At 39.8% G+C, this 18212-nt stretch overlaps 1 protein-coding gene across 2 annotated transcripts in view; it reads left to right on the top strand.

The window, feature by feature from the left end:
• The window catches only part of RASA3 (RAS p21 protein activator 3), a 155233-nt gene that overhangs the window by 103294 nt on the left and 33727 nt on the right, over positions 1–18212 (top strand). For both annotated transcript variants that reach the window (XM_072135786.1, XM_072135787.1), the window contains 7 exons: positions 703–779; positions 1382–1486; positions 3644–3797; positions 11305–11453; positions 13988–14102; positions 17135–17209; positions 17746–17869. In XM_072135786.1, the coding sequence (XP_071991887.1) occupies positions 703–779; positions 1382–1486; positions 3644–3797; positions 11305–11453; positions 13988–14102; positions 17135–17209; positions 17746–17869 (799 nt within the window). The remainder of the gene's footprint in view (positions 1–702; positions 780–1381; positions 1487–3643; positions 3798–11304; positions 11454–13987; positions 14103–17134; positions 17210–17745; positions 17870–18212) is intronic.

Below are 18212 nucleotides of genomic sequence, written 5' to 3'. Positions count from 1 at the left end.
ATGTAGGCCCTCAATGCTAAACTGGCATGGTCTTCTATTGGTTTAATTGGACCTGGAATAACAATCAGTTTCCTTTGCTGTGTCTTGATCATGTCTTTCTTTGGTTAATTCTTAGTGTGGGAGTAACATATTCATACAGACTTTATGATGATAGATTTGCAAAAAAACAAGAAAAGGATTTTGGGCCACACCCATGTTAAAGAGTACGATCTGTGGTTATGTTTTTCATATCCTTCCCCAGAACCTTGTTGTGGTCCCTCTAAGGTGTGTCAGAGTTTGCTTTGCATCTTTGCTAAACAGATCAACATCTTAATAATTCATTTGAAGCTCTTATTTCCTCCAAGTCATTTGCAATAGAATTTCTGCAGTCAAGTTATTTAACCTGTAGTATGTGAGAAGTATTAAAAGTGTGTGTTTGCTATTGTAAAAAAAGAAATGGGGGTAAGTACTGTTCCCCCTTCTGCACAAATGATTTTCTGATGAACTATAAATAAATTCAAACTACAATATTATAACTCAATCATGACTGTGTCCACTTTAGTTTTTGCCTTGCTGGACTAATAGTTCTTCCTAGTGGCACCATTTAATTTTCCTATTTAACTATAGGGAAATTCCAAAAGTGGTGGAATTGGCAAAAAGAAAATGCAGTTGAATAGCCAAAAAACACTTTTTACTGTGTAATCTTTATTCCTTTCTCCGCAGGTGACAAAACCCAGTAGTTACAACAAAAAATCACATTTTGAAATAGAAGAGGATGATGTGGATAAAATGGAAGTAAGGTAGGAAAATGATTGTCCTATACATCTCCTAGTTCATGATAGGGTCAGGATGTGCTATGCAAGTGATTCCCTATTTGTTACACCTGCAGAAGAGCATATTTCTGCTTGACTTTGAAGGAGACCTACCCATAATGTGCTTGGCTTCTTTATATTATTATTTTTATATATTATTTTTATTATATAATAATTATTATTAAATTATTATTTTGTATTGATTGTTGAAGATTTATGTCCAGTAAGTTTAAAATTTTTCTCATATCATATATTGTGTCATTCATATATTTACATTTCAAATAAATAGTTGGAAGCTACATGCTTTTAGGCATTGAACCTTGATATAGTGTATCTCCTCCTGTCAATGACTGAACTAACAGCTGAGGAAATCTATCTGTAAGAAGTGATGTGAAGGCTGGAAGCCAGCCAGGGCTGTCTGTGAGTGAATTAGGATACAGTGCTGGTAGATCAAGTGGCCGCTTTGTTCTTTTGTCTATACGATCACATGTTTGTACATTAGATCCTTACCTTACATTACTATAGTATCTGATATTGTGACAACATTTCCTACTACATTGTTTTCATATAACATGTGCTATTCTCTGCAGGGTTGACTTATGGAATGCAAGTAATCTAAAATTTGGAGACGAGTTTCTTGGAGAACTCAAAATTCCACTAAAGGTCCTACGACAATCCAGCTGCTATGATGCGTGGTAAATAGTTTATAGCTTCAGTTATTTAAACTGTTAGTATAGATTTTAAACTTAACAGGGCCAAGTTTTGTTTTCTTTTGACTAGTTCGAAGTGAGGATCCCAGGATCTATTATATGCATTAGTGAATGCTGCAGAAAGTGACAGATTTCATCAGGTTTAATTGAAACCCTTTACTCCTTAACAATAATGGTAATTTAGGTAACTGATCTATTTATTATACTTGTTAGAAAAAGAGTTTTACATTTCTAAATTATGCCATAACACAAACCTAAAATATAAGATGAGCAGAAGAATAAAATTGTAGTTACTAAGAAATAGAGTCCTATAATATATTTGTATATTTTATTAATAGCAGTAAAGCTGTAAAAAAATGTTTTAAACAAATGCTACAGCTCTGCAAGCTGCATGATCATGAAGAGCTGTTTGCTCTCTACACTAAACTGCTCCACAACCTCTTTCCTGGAACCTGGTGACAGCTGAAGTAGTCAAGCAGAGGGTTGGGGGCGGGGCGGGGTTTGTGAAGCCGTGTAAAAAGCATATACTTCAGGATGAAACATGTCGCTCTGTAGCACTACAGGGCTGCAATTCAAATTTCAGTTTACATGTTTATAAAGAGAAACCTTAATTTAGTGGGGAATATTTTTCTTGGACAATAACTTCCATGCATAGCGGATAATAAAAGTAGTATTTCCATCATATGAGTGAGGTGTAATAAAAGGCAAGCGTAGAGCATGTATAGTGCTCACTTGATACATGTCTGGATGTGTTTGTCTGAATGCATACAATACACCCAGGTGATGATTCTCTCTATCTTGTCCAATAAACCTTTACACCAGTTATGTGCCTTACCTCCTAGGCATGCTTAGTATATCCAATATCATGATATTTCATTGACTCAGCTGTTTCTCACATGTTCTTGCTTGTGCACTCACCACCACACTCCTAGAGGACACATCAGTGTGAGACGCCAACATTCCTGTTTTCTGGGAGCAGGACATTCTATAACACTGTGAATGATCCTCTTTATGGGGATAAAGCATTTACCAAAATTTAGATCAACTAGTGATTAATGCTGTCTGACCTAGTGCTTGCAGATTATGTCATTGTGGCTTTGTCATAGATTGTCACGGGGTGTAACCATTGTCTGTAATGATTAAGCTTTAGAAATGGTAATATAATGGGTTTGAGTGACATTGAAAATAGAACTGCAATGCAAAAAAACTAAATATGTGAAAACTTGCATAGTACTATGGGGAGCTTACATAGGACACCCATGAAAATGTTCAGTCCTGCTTTGTCTACTATTGCATGACAGCCTGTTCCGTTTCAGTAAGGCGCTTTTCATACATATGCTCTGACGTACAGAACTTGCATTTGATGCTGATCGATTGTATTAAATTGGTTTAGTCAGACATGCATTTTTTTCCATGCATGTTTTATTTAATTTGCCCTGAAACTATCAGCATGCTCTACTTTTGCAAGTCATGCACATGGAAAACTCCCTAAACAAGGGGGAGATACATTCAAGTGAAATTCTTTTTTCACGGATCAATTACCATAGAAAAGATAGACCACAGACATCAGTCTTATTTTCACATGTGAAGAATGCATTGCAAAATTATTTAACATTGTGTGAGCACACTGACTGAAACTGATTTGAACTCTCATGGAAATTTTACACTTCCCAAACTTTGATGGGACTCTGCAATGGATCATATGAAAGAGGCCTAAGGCTGCATTCACACGACATCAAGCTTGTGGCCATACATACGTCCCCCATGGGCCCATGGAGTGATACAGTGTAGTACACACCTGCGGCACCATACTTCTCCATACACGGAGAAAAGATATGACGTGTCCTATCTTTCCCCATATTACGGCGCCGTGTATCGCGATGGAGAGGGGAGGGGACATCACTTCTCCTATCCATCACGGTGAACCTATGCCTGGCGAGCTATGGCCCAGCCGGCATATGTTCGTGTGAATGTAGACACATAGGCCTGTTGTATGTGGCCTGATATTGCACATTTTTCATGTGAAAGCTGCAGTTTTATGCACTGTGTCTATTAGTAATTGATGTATGACCTGCCATGCATTCACTGTAATCTATAAATATCATGGAAATGTCATCTCGCATTGTCTTTACTTTATGCCAGGTACTTGCTTCAGCCCAGGGATAATGGCAAATCGTGCAAACCTGAGGATATTGGCTCACTAAGGCTCAACGTAGTTTACACTGAAGATCATGTTTTTCCAAGCGAGTACTACAACTGCCTCAGAGACCTCTTATTAAAATCTGGAGATGTTGAGGTCAGTCAAAGGAGAATCTCATTAATTTAAAGGAAATCTGCACCCCTGAGTGCATGCTGGTGCAGGATCTGTTCTTGATAATCCATTAAACCATCTGTTTTCTGAATAAGAGATCTTTTGAAATTATGCAAATTAGTCTCAGGCACTCCTGTGCATGTTTCACAGGGCGTTCCGGCTGTTTCTAATTCTACACACCTACTGCATGCTCTCGGGAACTTTCGCACCTGCTCACTTGTCACTGAGAAGCGGCTAAGCAGCTAACTGCGTGATACAGCCCAGCTGGGTGATGGTAGTGACAAGCGCGCATGTGCAAGAGTTCCTGAGAAGCCAGGTGACTCCACAGGCTCTTGGGAGCTGCGGAAGGGTGGGAGGGAAACAGAGCCATGTGTAACATGCAAAGGTGTGCCCGGCAATAATTTGCATAATTGAAAAATATATTTATTCAGAAGGCTTGATGGATTATCGAGAACAGATCCTGCATCAGCATGCACTCAGCCAGTAGGAGGTATGCTTGCTATAAACCGGCATTTTCGAAGTGGTAGATTTCCTTTAATTTTGGTTTCATTCATTACATTTATGTATGTGCAAGAAGGCGTTTGTCGTTTTTTTTTTTTTTTTTTTTTTTTTTTATCCATTACTGTAGCAGTGATTATTAAAAACTTTCCAGGGAGCAGCATGTATGGGGATGAAGGCTTCCTTTCTCCATGGTTTGTATAAATAGTGCAGGAAGGGCTTTATGTTTGGCACCTGTATTGGATGGGAGCTAATCGAGATAATTAGGAGACTGTACCTAAACTATGTCGTATAACCATCCTCATCCCCATAGGGTAGCATAGATAACATTATTTGTGTATAGTGTTGCTTTCCTCCTTCATTAATAAAATAATGAAGACATAATTTTTTATAAAACTGATAACATCAACAAATTCAATTCAAACACAAAATAAAATGTCATTTGTAATCTGGATAACACAGATTTCCTCCTTAAGGTACAAATAGTGGGTGTTGCAGCTCTGTCACTAACCCCTGGTTTGAAAATAGATTCTTTGTGGTTTTTTCTGAATGATTTTAATCTCTTGCGGTGAACAGAAAAACACTTCTTTTAATGTGTTCACATATATAATTGACACACCCAGGCATTAATTTGATGAAAAAGGAAATTCTTGGTTAATACATCTTATGTCATTTTTCTTTTTTGGGAAGCTATATATAATATTTTTCTATAGTTTTATACAATAAAGTTAGATGCTCAAAGGGATAATGTAACCTTAACCGTTAAAGGCTCCTATTGAGGTCTTTCTATTTCTTTAAGGGTTTACAGGGTTCATTCACACTAACGTATGTTCGCCCGGCAATAGCCAGCAGAGCATACAGCAGCAATGAAGAGGAGGGGTGAGCGCATGTCAGTGTGAGACCCCATGTTGGCCACCCCTTTATTGAAGCCTCACAGGATCAGGTATGTCATCACAAGCCACCCCAGCGGCATCCAGCACATGGATATTGTGTAGATACACCTTGCTTCAACTAAGCATTTCCTGGAGTGTTAGCTAATAACCTACCTAATATGGGTAACACCATTCATGACAAGAGAGGGACAGACTATCATTAGTTATTTGGAGAGTGGTTTACCCTTATGACTGGCACAGGAATACATTTATTAAAAGTAAATTTGTTGTTTTTACCATAAAGAATACTAACCTGCTGTCAGTTTTGGGTAGCATCCCTGGAGGTCTCTGTAACCATACCTATGTGTGTGTAAGTATTATCAAGACTGTGAAAATGCATCTAGGGTACATTCAATGGTTGTAGCTAGATTGGGAGAACTCTGCACTGTACTGCTGCATAGCCCAACCCATCCTTGAGTAACTGCTGTAGTACTCAAACAGAAGCCTACTACAGCAGGGGAAATGGGCTGTGCAGCGGTACATTGAAGAAATCTCCCAAACCAGCGAACAGGGTTTAGAACCTAGCTATAATCCTGGTCTATAAATACATTTTCACAGTACAGCTGCCACTAACACAAAAGTATGGTTACAGAGATCTCCAGGGCTGTTACCTAACTATGTCTGCAGCTTAGTATTCTATATGGTCAATATAGAATACATTTAATTTCCTTTTAATAAACGTATTCCTGTGCCAGGCATCAGGATAAGCCATTCTCCAAATAAGTAATGGTCTGACTTCCTCCTGTCATGATTGATGTTGGTTATATTTGGCGCATTATTACACTCCAGTGCATGCTTAGTGATGCAAGGTGTATCTGATCTATACAATACCCATGTTTAGGATGCTGCTGGGGTGGCTTGTGATGACATACCCAATCCTGTGTGACTTGAATAAAGGAGTTTGGAGCTTAATTCCCTTTATAACCTCTTTACACCTGTACTTACTGACTAACTGACTTTACCTGGATCACCTGGTGGTTCTCTATGAAATTTGTGGATATTAGGCCAATTCTCTCTTGTAGGTAAGGGTTTCCCATTGTAATACGTTGACTATTCTATTGTCAAATTCCATGCCAAATTGTACAATTTATTTCAGTGCCTACTTTACATATACTTGTATAATATGGCAAAAATCCAAGGATTCCTTTATCTACAACATCACAACAAATGCTATTTGTTTGAAAGTTTTTTTGGTACGCCTTAAATAAGCTCTAAAGGAGATTGACAGTGTAGACGAAAATAAAATCTAAACTCGGCATCTTTAAATAACCATTATAGATTTGTTTGCTCCTCCAAAGTATTGAAATGTAGACCAAAAATGTGCAGTCCCAGTAAAATTCACATGTGGTTCAGAATTTTTATTTTTGAGAAGCATAGCTGTAGACCAGTTCATATTCTGTATGTTTTCATATCCAGCCTTTGTGTAGTAGTTCCCTCTATAGTAACATATATAATATTGTCAGATCGTAGATGTCTCCCACACTCAGATTATGTATGGGAATTCTTTTTTAGGCACAGACCTTATGACTTGAAGGAATATTCCAGGAATATGAACAAAAAACTCCATAATACTATAAATAAATGAATTAAACAAAACCCCATCCACAGAATGGAGCTTAAATAGTTTAATTTGGATTCACAAAATGTTTTGGCCTATCTAAAGTAGGCAGAGCTATCACAAAGATGGCCTCCACTGGATCCTTTAGTTTGCAGTAACTCCTCCTCCCTCTTATGCTCTGCTCACAATGATGATATAACAGACTTTCTTGCACTGTTAACATAGTGTGTGACTGCCAGGGGCGTCGCTAGGTCTAAAGATCCGGGGCTCGTGCCCCGGATCTTTTGACCAGAGCCCCGGATCTCCCCAGATCAGCTGGTCCCTGGTCTCGCTGTCTGGGGAGATTTTTTCACTCTCATCTCTATCTGTGTCATCAGGACACAGATAGAGATGGATAGTGTAATGGTGCACGGAGCCGTCAGCTCCCCGCAGCACTACACAGGGCAGGAGACGCGATAATGTGACTACATCGCGTCTCCTGCTTCCTGCAACTCAACACAGCAGCCGGGAGCAGGAGACGCGATGTGATGACGTCACCGCCGATCGTCCTGCACAGAAGACTGAAAGGATACGAAGGAAAGACAGAGGTGAGTATTAGTGATTTTTTTTGTTAATTAGTAAACAGTGTGGGCATTTCTTTATAAAGGGTATAACTGTGAACAGGGGGCATTATGTGGACTGAGGATATTACTTTATATGGACTGGGGACACTATGATGGACTGGGGGAATTACTATGGACTGGGGGCATTACTTTATAAAGGGAGCATTTCTATATAAAGGGGGCATAATTGGACTGGGGGGCATTAACGTAGAGCGTGGGTAATACAGGGCATTACTGTGGGCATTATATGTTGACTGTGGGCAATAATCCGGGCATTACTGGTCAGTTTGGGGGCATCACTAAGGAATGTGGACTTTTTTAGAGGGAAGGCACTTTTAGGTAGGGGTTCCTTTCAGTGGGCAATGTTAGGACAGGAGCCACAGTTGAGGAAGAGGAATTATTAGGAAGGAGAATTGGGCAGGGGGCCACAATAATGGGGCGTAAAGTATAGAGTCTTTGAGGGGGCATTCTTTAGTGTTAGGATTCACAGTAAGAGGGAATTAGTGGGGTATACAGAGATTTAGTGAGTGGCATTATAGAACATAGTCAAGCCACATTTATGTAACATTTATTGGGTGGGTGGCACAATGGGTGTCATTATTAAGTATCAGTGACAAAACAGAGAGGGATAATGCAATGTATGGGACCATATACTAGGATATTAGACAGTTCATTATAAAATGTGGCTAATGTACACTGTCTAAACGTGAATGTGGAGTTTAATGCTTGTGGGTCATTACTAAGTTTGGGAGCCAATATCAGGACAGTATACTGCCACAATGTCCCGCATTATAAATTGTGGGGGCCACACTGAGGGAAGGGGGTATTATATAGCTCAAGAATCGTAAAGAGGGCTTTTTATGGTGTAGGGCCTGGAATGGGGGTAATTTTACAGCGTGTTATACTAGGAAGCATTATTTGTATACTGGTACTTAAAAATACTGTTACAGAGTTTTAGGGGCATCAGCAGGATGACACTGTGGGGGAACGATATGTAGGGACAAGAGGAAACTGAATAACATAAGATGGTTTTGTGGTAAACCACACAGGGATGGAGTGTTTCTGAAAGTGGAGATATGGATATGCAAGGCGTGATGGAGAAGATAGAGAACAGGTACAATGCAAGGACATGTCACCGGCGTTCAGTGAATGGAATAGGTAGGGATTTTTCCTGTGTTTCCTGTAACTGTATAGGTACAGTTATTGTTGGTGCAGGAACATGTAAGGGGGTTATGTACGGCAGTGGACACTTCAGAAAATTTGTACATATGCATTGGGGCCCGTGCCCCGGATCTTTTGCTACCCTAGCAACGCCCCTGGTAACTGCCATCACTACAGTCAGATATAATGGTGATCATATGACCTGCCCAGGCAGGTGCAGAACATGTGACCAGCGGCCATCTTCTGTCCTGTGTCTGCTCCACGCGGAGAAAATAAACGGACTGATTAGCATTTGAATTCCTAACTTGTATGTCAACAGCATTTTTCTGCTATGGGAAGCTACATTTTAACCCCTTAATGACCAAAGGGTACTTCTTCTGACGTCAGAAGATGATTTCTGGACATCTGGTCCTGCAAGTGCCGGTGTCGGGGTGTGATATCACAGCCCAGACCCGGCACAAACACCTGGGATCGGACCCTCCTGGTGTGCTTACCAGGGGATCCGATCCCTCCTGCCGCGGCTCCTCTCTGTGCCGGGTTCCGCCTCCTGCTCAGCATGCTCAGTTACTTACACTATAGACTGCAATACAAGTGTATTGCAGTGTAAGGGCTTGAACAAGAGATCGGATGATTTAGTCATTATAGAATATAATTAAATAAAAGTCCCATAATCTCCCCAGTTATACATAAAATGCAAATAATTTGTATAAAACACAAAAACACGTACATATGTGGTATCACCGCGTCCATATCAATCTGTACGATAAATCAATATTGAACCCGCTCTGTGAACGACGAAAAAAAAAACCTCGAAAAACTTCCCGTAATATACAATCACTAAAAATGTTCTAAAAAGTGATCAAAAAAAGTTACGTTCCCTAATATGATAAGACTAAAAAGAACAACTCTTTTCGCAAAAAATAAGCCCTCAACCAGATCTGACAACAGAAAAATACAGAAGTTATGGCCCTAAAAAGTTGTCAATAGTAAAAACAATGTGATTTTCTCAAATATTGGTTTTGCTCAGGAAAATTGAGCAAAGATGAGAAAAACTATATAAATGAGGTATCACCGGAGTCGTAGTGAACCAGAGAATAAAGATAAAATATTTTTTTACATTACAGTGAGCAGGGGAAAAAACATGCTAAAATAAACATGCTCCAAAATAAAAATTGATGATTTTGTTTGTGTCCCCCCTTGAAATAGTTAATAAAATCTCATGAATAAGCTTAAGACCCCCCAAAATGAATTATCTGTACATTGTATCTCATCCCGTGAAAAATAAGCCTCATATGTTTGCATTACCAAAAAAATACAAACTTATAGGTCGTACAATGTGACAATACAAATCTGCTGTGAAGGGCGCATCCATTCATTCTATGCCCGGCCGTGCGCCCATACAGCAGGACACCACCACATATGGGGTATCGCTACACTCGGGAGGAATTGGGCATCAAATGTTGCAGTGCATTTCATCATTTAATTTATTCTGAAACTGTCAGTTTTGGCCTAAATGAATGTATTTTCAAAAAAAATTCCATAGTTTCTAAATCGCAGGTCCATATGACGTTTCTATAGTGGGGTAATTTATGGGGTTTTACTATTATTTAGGCCTTTCAAAGTCACTTGGAAGCTGAGTTGTCCCTTTAAATGTGAGTTTTGGCAATTTTCATGAAAATGAGAAAAATGGCACCTAAAGTTCTGCACCTCATAACATCCTAGAAAAAGGAGAGGACGCATAAAATTTCATCTCAACATAAACCAGACATTCCATGAATGTTTATTATCAAGCTTTTTGGGTAGTTTTACTTCCTGTCTGGAAAGCAGAACATTTTAAACTTGGAAAATGAAGAATTTTTACAAACTTTTGCCAAATTTTCACTTTTTTTCAGAACGAAACGCAAAACTTATCACTTAAATTTTGTTACTAAAATTTTGTAACTAACATGAAGTACAATGTGTCACAGGAAAACATTCTCAAAATCACCCGGATATGTTAAAGCGTTCCGAAGTTATAACCAATTATCGTGAGACATGTCAGATTTGAAAAATCGAGTCTGGTCATTAAGCTGAAAACTAGTGTCGGTAAATTATGCTTATTCCTGGAATAACCCTTTAAATAAAATAAGATTACTGACACTACAAGTACTATATAATAAAATTTGCAGTTTTCCCATTCTCCCTTTTTTTCTTTTTTTGTGGTTGAAAAGACAACAAGCCACCACATACACTGATGAGTGATTTATTTCCTGGGCAAATTTTAGGGGGCTTATTTGATAATTTTTGTAATTTTTCATATATCCCTTAACATCAAGTGTCAAGCTGGGTCTGTCTGGCAAGAGCCTCCTCAGTGAAACTTTTGGGATTAAATATTCTATTATTATGTGTTCCATAAATATTCTATAACTTCTGTTATACTGAATACTACAACAGTTACTCGGGGACCGTGCTGTGTTCCATGAAGAGATCTCACACGCCAGCGTACCAGGGTTCTCCAATTCCAGTTACAATCCTTAAATATAAACACACTTACACAGTCCTGCTGCTAATAGTTTTGTGTTGTGAAAGCGTCTGACAGATTCCCTTTAATGCGAAAATAGCAGTACAGTTCTGGAAATGTACTAGGACAGGACATCATTTGGTCATAATAGTCCTGTATCTGAATTGTCTGCAATGAATGTGATCAGCTTAATTCTTATGCCATGTGAAAGTTGTAACTTCTAATGTTCTCTGCTTTCCAGCCCGTTTCAGCATCTGCTGCACATGTGTTGGGTGAAGTCTGCAGAGAAAAACAGGAAGCTGCAATACCTCTGGTCCGTCTTTTTTTACATTATGGCAAGATTGTTCCTTTCATCAGCGCCATTGCTAACGCTGAAGTAAACAGAACCCAGTGAGTAACAGTTTTGACAGAACTAAAGAATAGGCTTGGTTTTTCGATCTTTACCTTTTTAAACCCCCCCCCTTGCGCTGTCAGTAAATCCATGTGAACATGTATCAGCCTGAGCATTTTATTATTCCTTTACTGTTATCAAATCAGTAGGAATGTATGTCTAGGTCGTGTTATGAGTCAGTATGTGATGTCTTGCAAATAACCTACGTCTCACAATCCTGATACTAATATTCCTTTTTATAAAGCATGAGCCATATCCTTTTGACAGACATACGATACTATGTTATCAAATCAGTGTAAAAAAGTGCAGAGCTTTTTGCATAGAGCAGTACATCTAGATTGTCCTCTCTTCTCCTCCTCATCCTGTACTTGAGGCTTCACAGGCGCGATTCTCTTCAACCCTTGGCCCCTGTCATGTAGATGGACATCCTAAGCAGATTTCAAATGGCCAATAGAGAAAAATGCTGTGCAGGATATCCACTTGGCACGTTAATGTGACAAATCACTCTTTTTAAAGAAAATCTACAATTAATATCAAGCATGAATAATCAGGGACACTTACTCGTAGATCCAGGCAATGTGACTGCAGTAATCTTCTTATTTGATATCCATGGCCGCCTACTTTCTAAAATGAACTTTTCAAATTATGCTAATGGAACAGAAGGGCTATAGTGTTACCATAGCCCATCCATGCTATTGCTTCACAGGCTGTTACACTTTGCAGTAGCATTCCCCCCCCCTCCCTTCCCACTGTGCGGGATTACAGCAGGCTGATGGACCAGAAAAAAGGGTGGGATGATGTAACAGCCTTTAAATCTACAGCACGAAGTGACTCTGGTAACGCCCTTCCGCCTCATTATCGTAGTTTAAAAGGTAGGAAGACATGGATAATAAATATAAGAAGATTACCACAGTCACAGTGCCTGGATCTATGAGTAAGTTCCCCTTGTTTGTCATGCTTGATTTTGATGCTAGATATCCATTAAAGAACACCTACCATCACTGATCTACCTAATAAGGTAGATTCAATGGCAAGTTCCTTTATTAGAAACAAGTCCTATACTTTTTATTTCAAAATCTTGAGTTGCCGATGTCTTGATATAATGTTCATCTTGTTTGTATGCAAATTACATGAAGAGGTTGCTGGTGTGTGAAGTAGTCATGCCATAGAGCGGAACGCCACGCCAGAGTAGCCTCTTTTTAGCCCTCCTACCCTATCTTCTTGTCCGAGAAGCCTATGGATCTGCAGAGCACACACTCAAGGCAGCGCGGCTTCGTCTCCAAAGACGGGGCTACTATGCATGCGCAGACCCATCAGCTTCTTGGACGAGTGCAGGCAGCTGCAGCGAGCTGCGTGCTGAAGATGGGGTAGGAGGGCTACAAAGGGGCTACTGGGGCGTGGTGTTCCCCCAGTAGCCTCTTCATGTAATTTTCATATAAACAAAAAAAGCTAAACACAAACCATATACACTCACCGGCCACTTTATTAGGTACACCATGCTAGTAACGGGTTGGACCCCCTTTTGCCTTCAGAACTGCCTCAATTCTTCGTGGCATAGATTCAACAAGGTGCTGGAAGCATTCCTCAGAGATTTTGGTCCATATTGACATGATAGCATCACACAGTTGCTGCAGATTTTTCAGCTGCACATCCATGATGCGGATCTCCCGTTCCACCACATCCCAAAGATGCTCTATTGGATTGAGATATTATTCCCCACACCATGACACCACCACCACCAGCCTGAACCGTTGATACAAGGCAGGATGGATCCATGCTTTCATGTTGTTGACGCCAAATTCTGACCCTACCATCCGAATGTCGCAGCCGAAATCGAGACTCCTCAGACCAGGCAACGTTTTTTCAATCTTCTACTGTCCAATTTCGATGAGCTTGTGCATATTGTAGCCGCAGTTTCCTGTTCTTAGCTGAAAGGAGTGGCACCCGGTGGGGTCTTCTGCTGCTTCTGCCTACCTTGGTTGTAACGGGTGGCGATTTGAGTCACTGTTGCCTTTCTATCAGCTCGAACCAGTCTGCCCATTCTCCTCTGACCTCTGGCATCAACAAGGCATTTCCGCCCACAGAACTGCCGCTCACTGGATGTTTTTTCTTTTTCGGACCATTCTCTGTAAACCCTAGAGATGGTTGTGCGTGAAAATCCCAGTAGATCAGCAGTTTCTGAAATACTCAGACCAGCCCTTCTGGCACCAACAACCATGCCACGTTCAAAGGCACTCAAATCACCTTTCTTCCCCATACTGATGCTCGGTTTGAACTGCAGGAGATTGTCTTGACCATGTCTACATGCCTAAATGCACTGAGTTGCCGCCATGTGAGTGGCTGATTAGAAATTAAGTGTTAACGAGCAGTTGGACAGGTGTACCTAATAAAGTGGCCGGTGAGTGTATTTACTTCACTAAACCCTTACTATAGTCTCTCCAAGTAGATACAGAGCTGCAAACACCAAGAAAAATATGTTTTTATATGGATGTTAACACCATAAACCATTCTTTTTTTTTTCCTTCTTTTTCAGGGATCCAAATACTATTTTCAGAGGAAATTCACTGACCTCTAAATGCATTGATGAGACCATGAAACTAGCTGGGATGCATTATCTTCAGGTTACACTAAAGCCCATTATAGATGAGGTATCAAGTGGCATTCTCATTTTGTGAATTATATTATTACAGTTACTAAGAAGCGGTTGGTGGACCTATGTCCTCTCAGTCAGTGACTATATGATCAATATTCACAATTTGCCTTTAGGCAGCAAGATTCCCATTTTCATTCTAACAAGTAACGTTTATTTGATTAATTTTAAAAGAAGTACTTCTGCTTAAACAAGAAGTTTTTATTAACAGGTGAACTAAAAGTTCCACAAACACTCCTTTCTTTGCCCGCATTATTATCATGCTGTACAAGACTTTTATATTGAAAGTATTCATTGATGAATGATCACAAACAGGTATATCAGAGGATAAAGATGTAGCTGTATGAGTCTAAGGCAAAGTTCACACTTGCCTCTGGGGTTTCTGTTGCTCTCCAATTTAGGAGATTAACAGAAACTAAGAACGGGAGGTGAGCACCTGGTCCCAATTGACTTCCATATATGGAAGATTGCCTCCCGTTATAGTAGCAGAAATGAAGATGATGGCTGCAACGCTTTTTTATAGATATTTCTTAACGGAAAGGGGAATAGAACTGATGAACGCTGTTGAACTGAGCCTGAGTCACCATGAACCCACAACACTATCGAAACCTTAAAGTTCTAGCTCATATGCTGTTTATTTGTGGCTTCCACTGGATAGATGTGGATAACATAAGAGGAGGACATTTACAATAGGTTAGAACTCATGTTGATTACCCTTTACACAAATAGGATGAAAAATAACTATAACACTTTATATTAATGCATTCAGAGATTGGTTTAAATTAAAGGGAATCTACCCCTGGCTTATGTGTGTATTTACCCTTAATACTGCTTGGTAACTCCCATCAGCGTAAATACAGCTATAAGTTTATTAAGAGCTGGGGGCTCTGGCAGGCTCCCTGGTGCACTTCTCCTCCCTGCTCCCTCTGCCTGCTGTAATCTTGCTGGTAGTGCAGAATACCTACTCACTGCTGCCATGAGATTACAGTCCAGAGGGAGCGTGGAGAAGGGTTCTGGAGCTGGAGACCAGGGGGGCTCTTGTGACTCCCCAAGAGACTTTCCACTTTATTTACATACCAATTAAAGTTAATGTTTAACCAAACTACTGGTACACAGCTTTTAAGAAATGTATAGCTTTATCTACCCTTCTCGGAGCTAACAGCATACCAGTGGTAGATTTCCTATAAAGGGGTTGTCCCATGAAGCAGGGGGGTCTCGATGATGGGACCCCCATGTATCATGAGAACGGCAGTCCGATATACCCCCTCGCACCCTGTAATGACCATAGCAGCTGGTCGTGCATGCACAGGCTGACAATTCCTCTCTACTGAGCGCAAGGTGCTCTGCAATCTCCATCAGCTCCATCGAGTGCATGACCAGTTGCCCCGGTCATTTCAGAGTCTGACAGAGGGTACATCAGACTTCTCCCATGATTTGTGGAGGTCCCAAAACTGAGACCCTCACGGATCAGCAAGTTAGAACCTATCCTGTGATGGGGCCTAACTTGCTTCGTGGCACAACCCGTTTAAGTGACACATCCCTGATTCTCTCACAACAGAGGACATAAAGTCCTAGGTATACTACGGAACAACTTATATATTCCATGAACCTTGATGAAGCCAATATACCTGGCGAATCATGTTGGAGGGTTTTAATGCCAATATTTTTAGTAAGCAGTGACCTTCCTTATAAGGATGATATGGATGAGTATAGAGTAGTACAGTTGTGAGCTGCAGTCACATGTATAGTGATATGTGATATCAAACCGCATCATTTATTCAGGAAATATGGTTTAGATGTAGATATTCCAAAAGAACACTGTAAATACTGGGATTTGAGATACACAGCTACATCGTTAACCTCCAATGTATTACTTTATCATTCATCATTCACCAATTAATACTTTTAATATAAAAGCCTTTTATGAAAAATAATAATAACACATACAATGAGTGAAGTATTCTCTGTGCTGTTAAGAGCACTTCTTGTTAGGTCTAAATTATAAGTAGAGCAATTCATGCAGCCACAACCTGTAGAGATTTTTTTTAAATAAATTCAGAAACAAATGAGAAACTGCTGAACTACAATCCCCAACATATTCCCTTTTGTTACACAAGTTGCAGTTGTACAGCTGGAGAACACCATAAGTCGGCACTTTCTGCTTTATACAGATTTCCAGGAAAAAGCCAGAGGGATTTTTTTTTTCCCTTGACAGTCTATTTTCAGTGTAGATGTTTTCAGCACAGGAAGGTTCTTAACCGTCAGAGGGAGCACGGTTTATGACGAAACACCAGGATTACAGACTTATTATTCATATAAACGTTCATTATTTATTGTGAAGCTCCAGGCATCTGTTTAGGCATAGGCACTGACCAGAGCTTGTATGTTACTAATTAATAGCTGTTTATCAGAATGCAGTGTGGAAAGTGGCGCTAACGCATTCACTGCTACACACACACACACATCCTTCTGTCACCTAATGTGCTCAATGATGTGATCGCAGCTTCACATATGTATACATTTCACCTGGGATCCCAATATGAAGTGCTTTACACATAACACGTGTGCTGCAGCTTAACTACCTCTTATTTCAAAATTCTAATAATCTGAAGTATTTATACTTTAAACATTATATATAATATTTTTTTTTTTTTTTTTTTCAAAATTGACTGTAACAGACATAGAAAATGGTGAGAACACCTCCTTCAGAACATGCAGTTGTGTCTTCTGACGGTGTCACATCCAGTCTTACAGCTGCTGGTTACACCCTGCTTATATCTCCTTTTCAGACCATCTCTGGTCAACCTGTGACTGTTATCTTCTGGGACTCTGACTTATCAACAAGTAACCACACACTTCCTTTCACAGTGACTCAGCCCCAACAATCTGTAGAGCCCATCGGTCCACAGGGAGTTCAGCTTTAATATAGCAAAATTAGCAAACTATACTTGTGTACAGCGCCCTCTGTAGGACAGTGACTGGCCACTACTCATCTTACTATTCATGAATATTGCTTTTTGTGTTATTTAGATTTGCGAGTTACATAAACCCTGCGAGATTGATCCTGTAAAGCTAAAAGATGGTGAAAACTTAGAGACCAACAAGGTAAAGGTTTATTCCTAATCTTCCGAATAAATAGATTGTAATGGTAATTTTCAATGCCAATGTGATCTTGAGTGCTATATTTTCTATGGCACAGTTTATTGCACCTAGATGTTTTTAAAGTGGCACTTTATATTTTAGCAGTGGTTTTATATTAATAGCTCTCTGTGCATTCTTCATACTGTCTGGATGGAAGCACTGGGTACCATCTTACAGGCACTGAGTTCCTTGGTTTGGCTTGTAAGGGTCAATGTATGTGTATTTTGTATGAATCCCTCTATTAATTATGATAGTTAATTGACTATCAATAAATTACTCTAGTGAAAGAAATTACTCTAGTTAATCGGCACCATACAAGTAAACCAGCGTTGTGTAAGACACTTTGGGTCGAACCTGCCCACCAGGGTATCAGAGAATCCTTCAGTGGGCTCTGTCTCTAACACATTATAATAGGCCTCAAAGAGCAAGCCAAAGAAAAGCTCATTTTGAAGTGAACAAAGAAATCCGTTTTCATTCTTTTTCTTCTTGCATATTTATAGGAAAACTTGAAGAATTATGTAGACCAGATTTTTAATGTCATCACGAAATCGGGAGTCAGTTGCCCGACTGTTATGTGTGACATCTTCTTCTCTCTGAGAGAGTCTGCTGCCAAGCGTTTCCAAGGTAAACAGATACTTGAACTATCTCTAATCCTTCCCAATGCTATTTAAGTAGAATACGGCATCTCTTTATTTTTTTGGAATATATGGGAATAATGAAGCATCTGCATTGACTATCACTGTTGATCACACTTCATAAGCATAAGAGCTTACTAAAGAGCAGGTCCACATTCACGCACTACTAGGCTTCTGAGAAGAGCCTTGCTTCAAGATTATTTCAACACATTTCCTAAGTGCTCTTATCAGAATGCCAATAAAGTCGCTGAAGTGGTTCATGCTGCAGAATAAAAATCCTTCTTGCATCTACTGTGTACTGGCGAGTTCACATCAAGTCCTTCATTCTGTTT

Source organism: Engystomops pustulosus, chromosome 2 (genome assembly GCF_040894005.1).
Source record: "Engystomops pustulosus chromosome 2, aEngPut4.maternal, whole genome shotgun sequence".
NCBI classification, from domain to species: Eukaryota; Metazoa; Chordata; class Amphibia; order Anura; family Leptodactylidae; genus Engystomops; species Engystomops pustulosus.
This window is presented reverse-complemented; position numbering and strand designations above follow the sequence as displayed.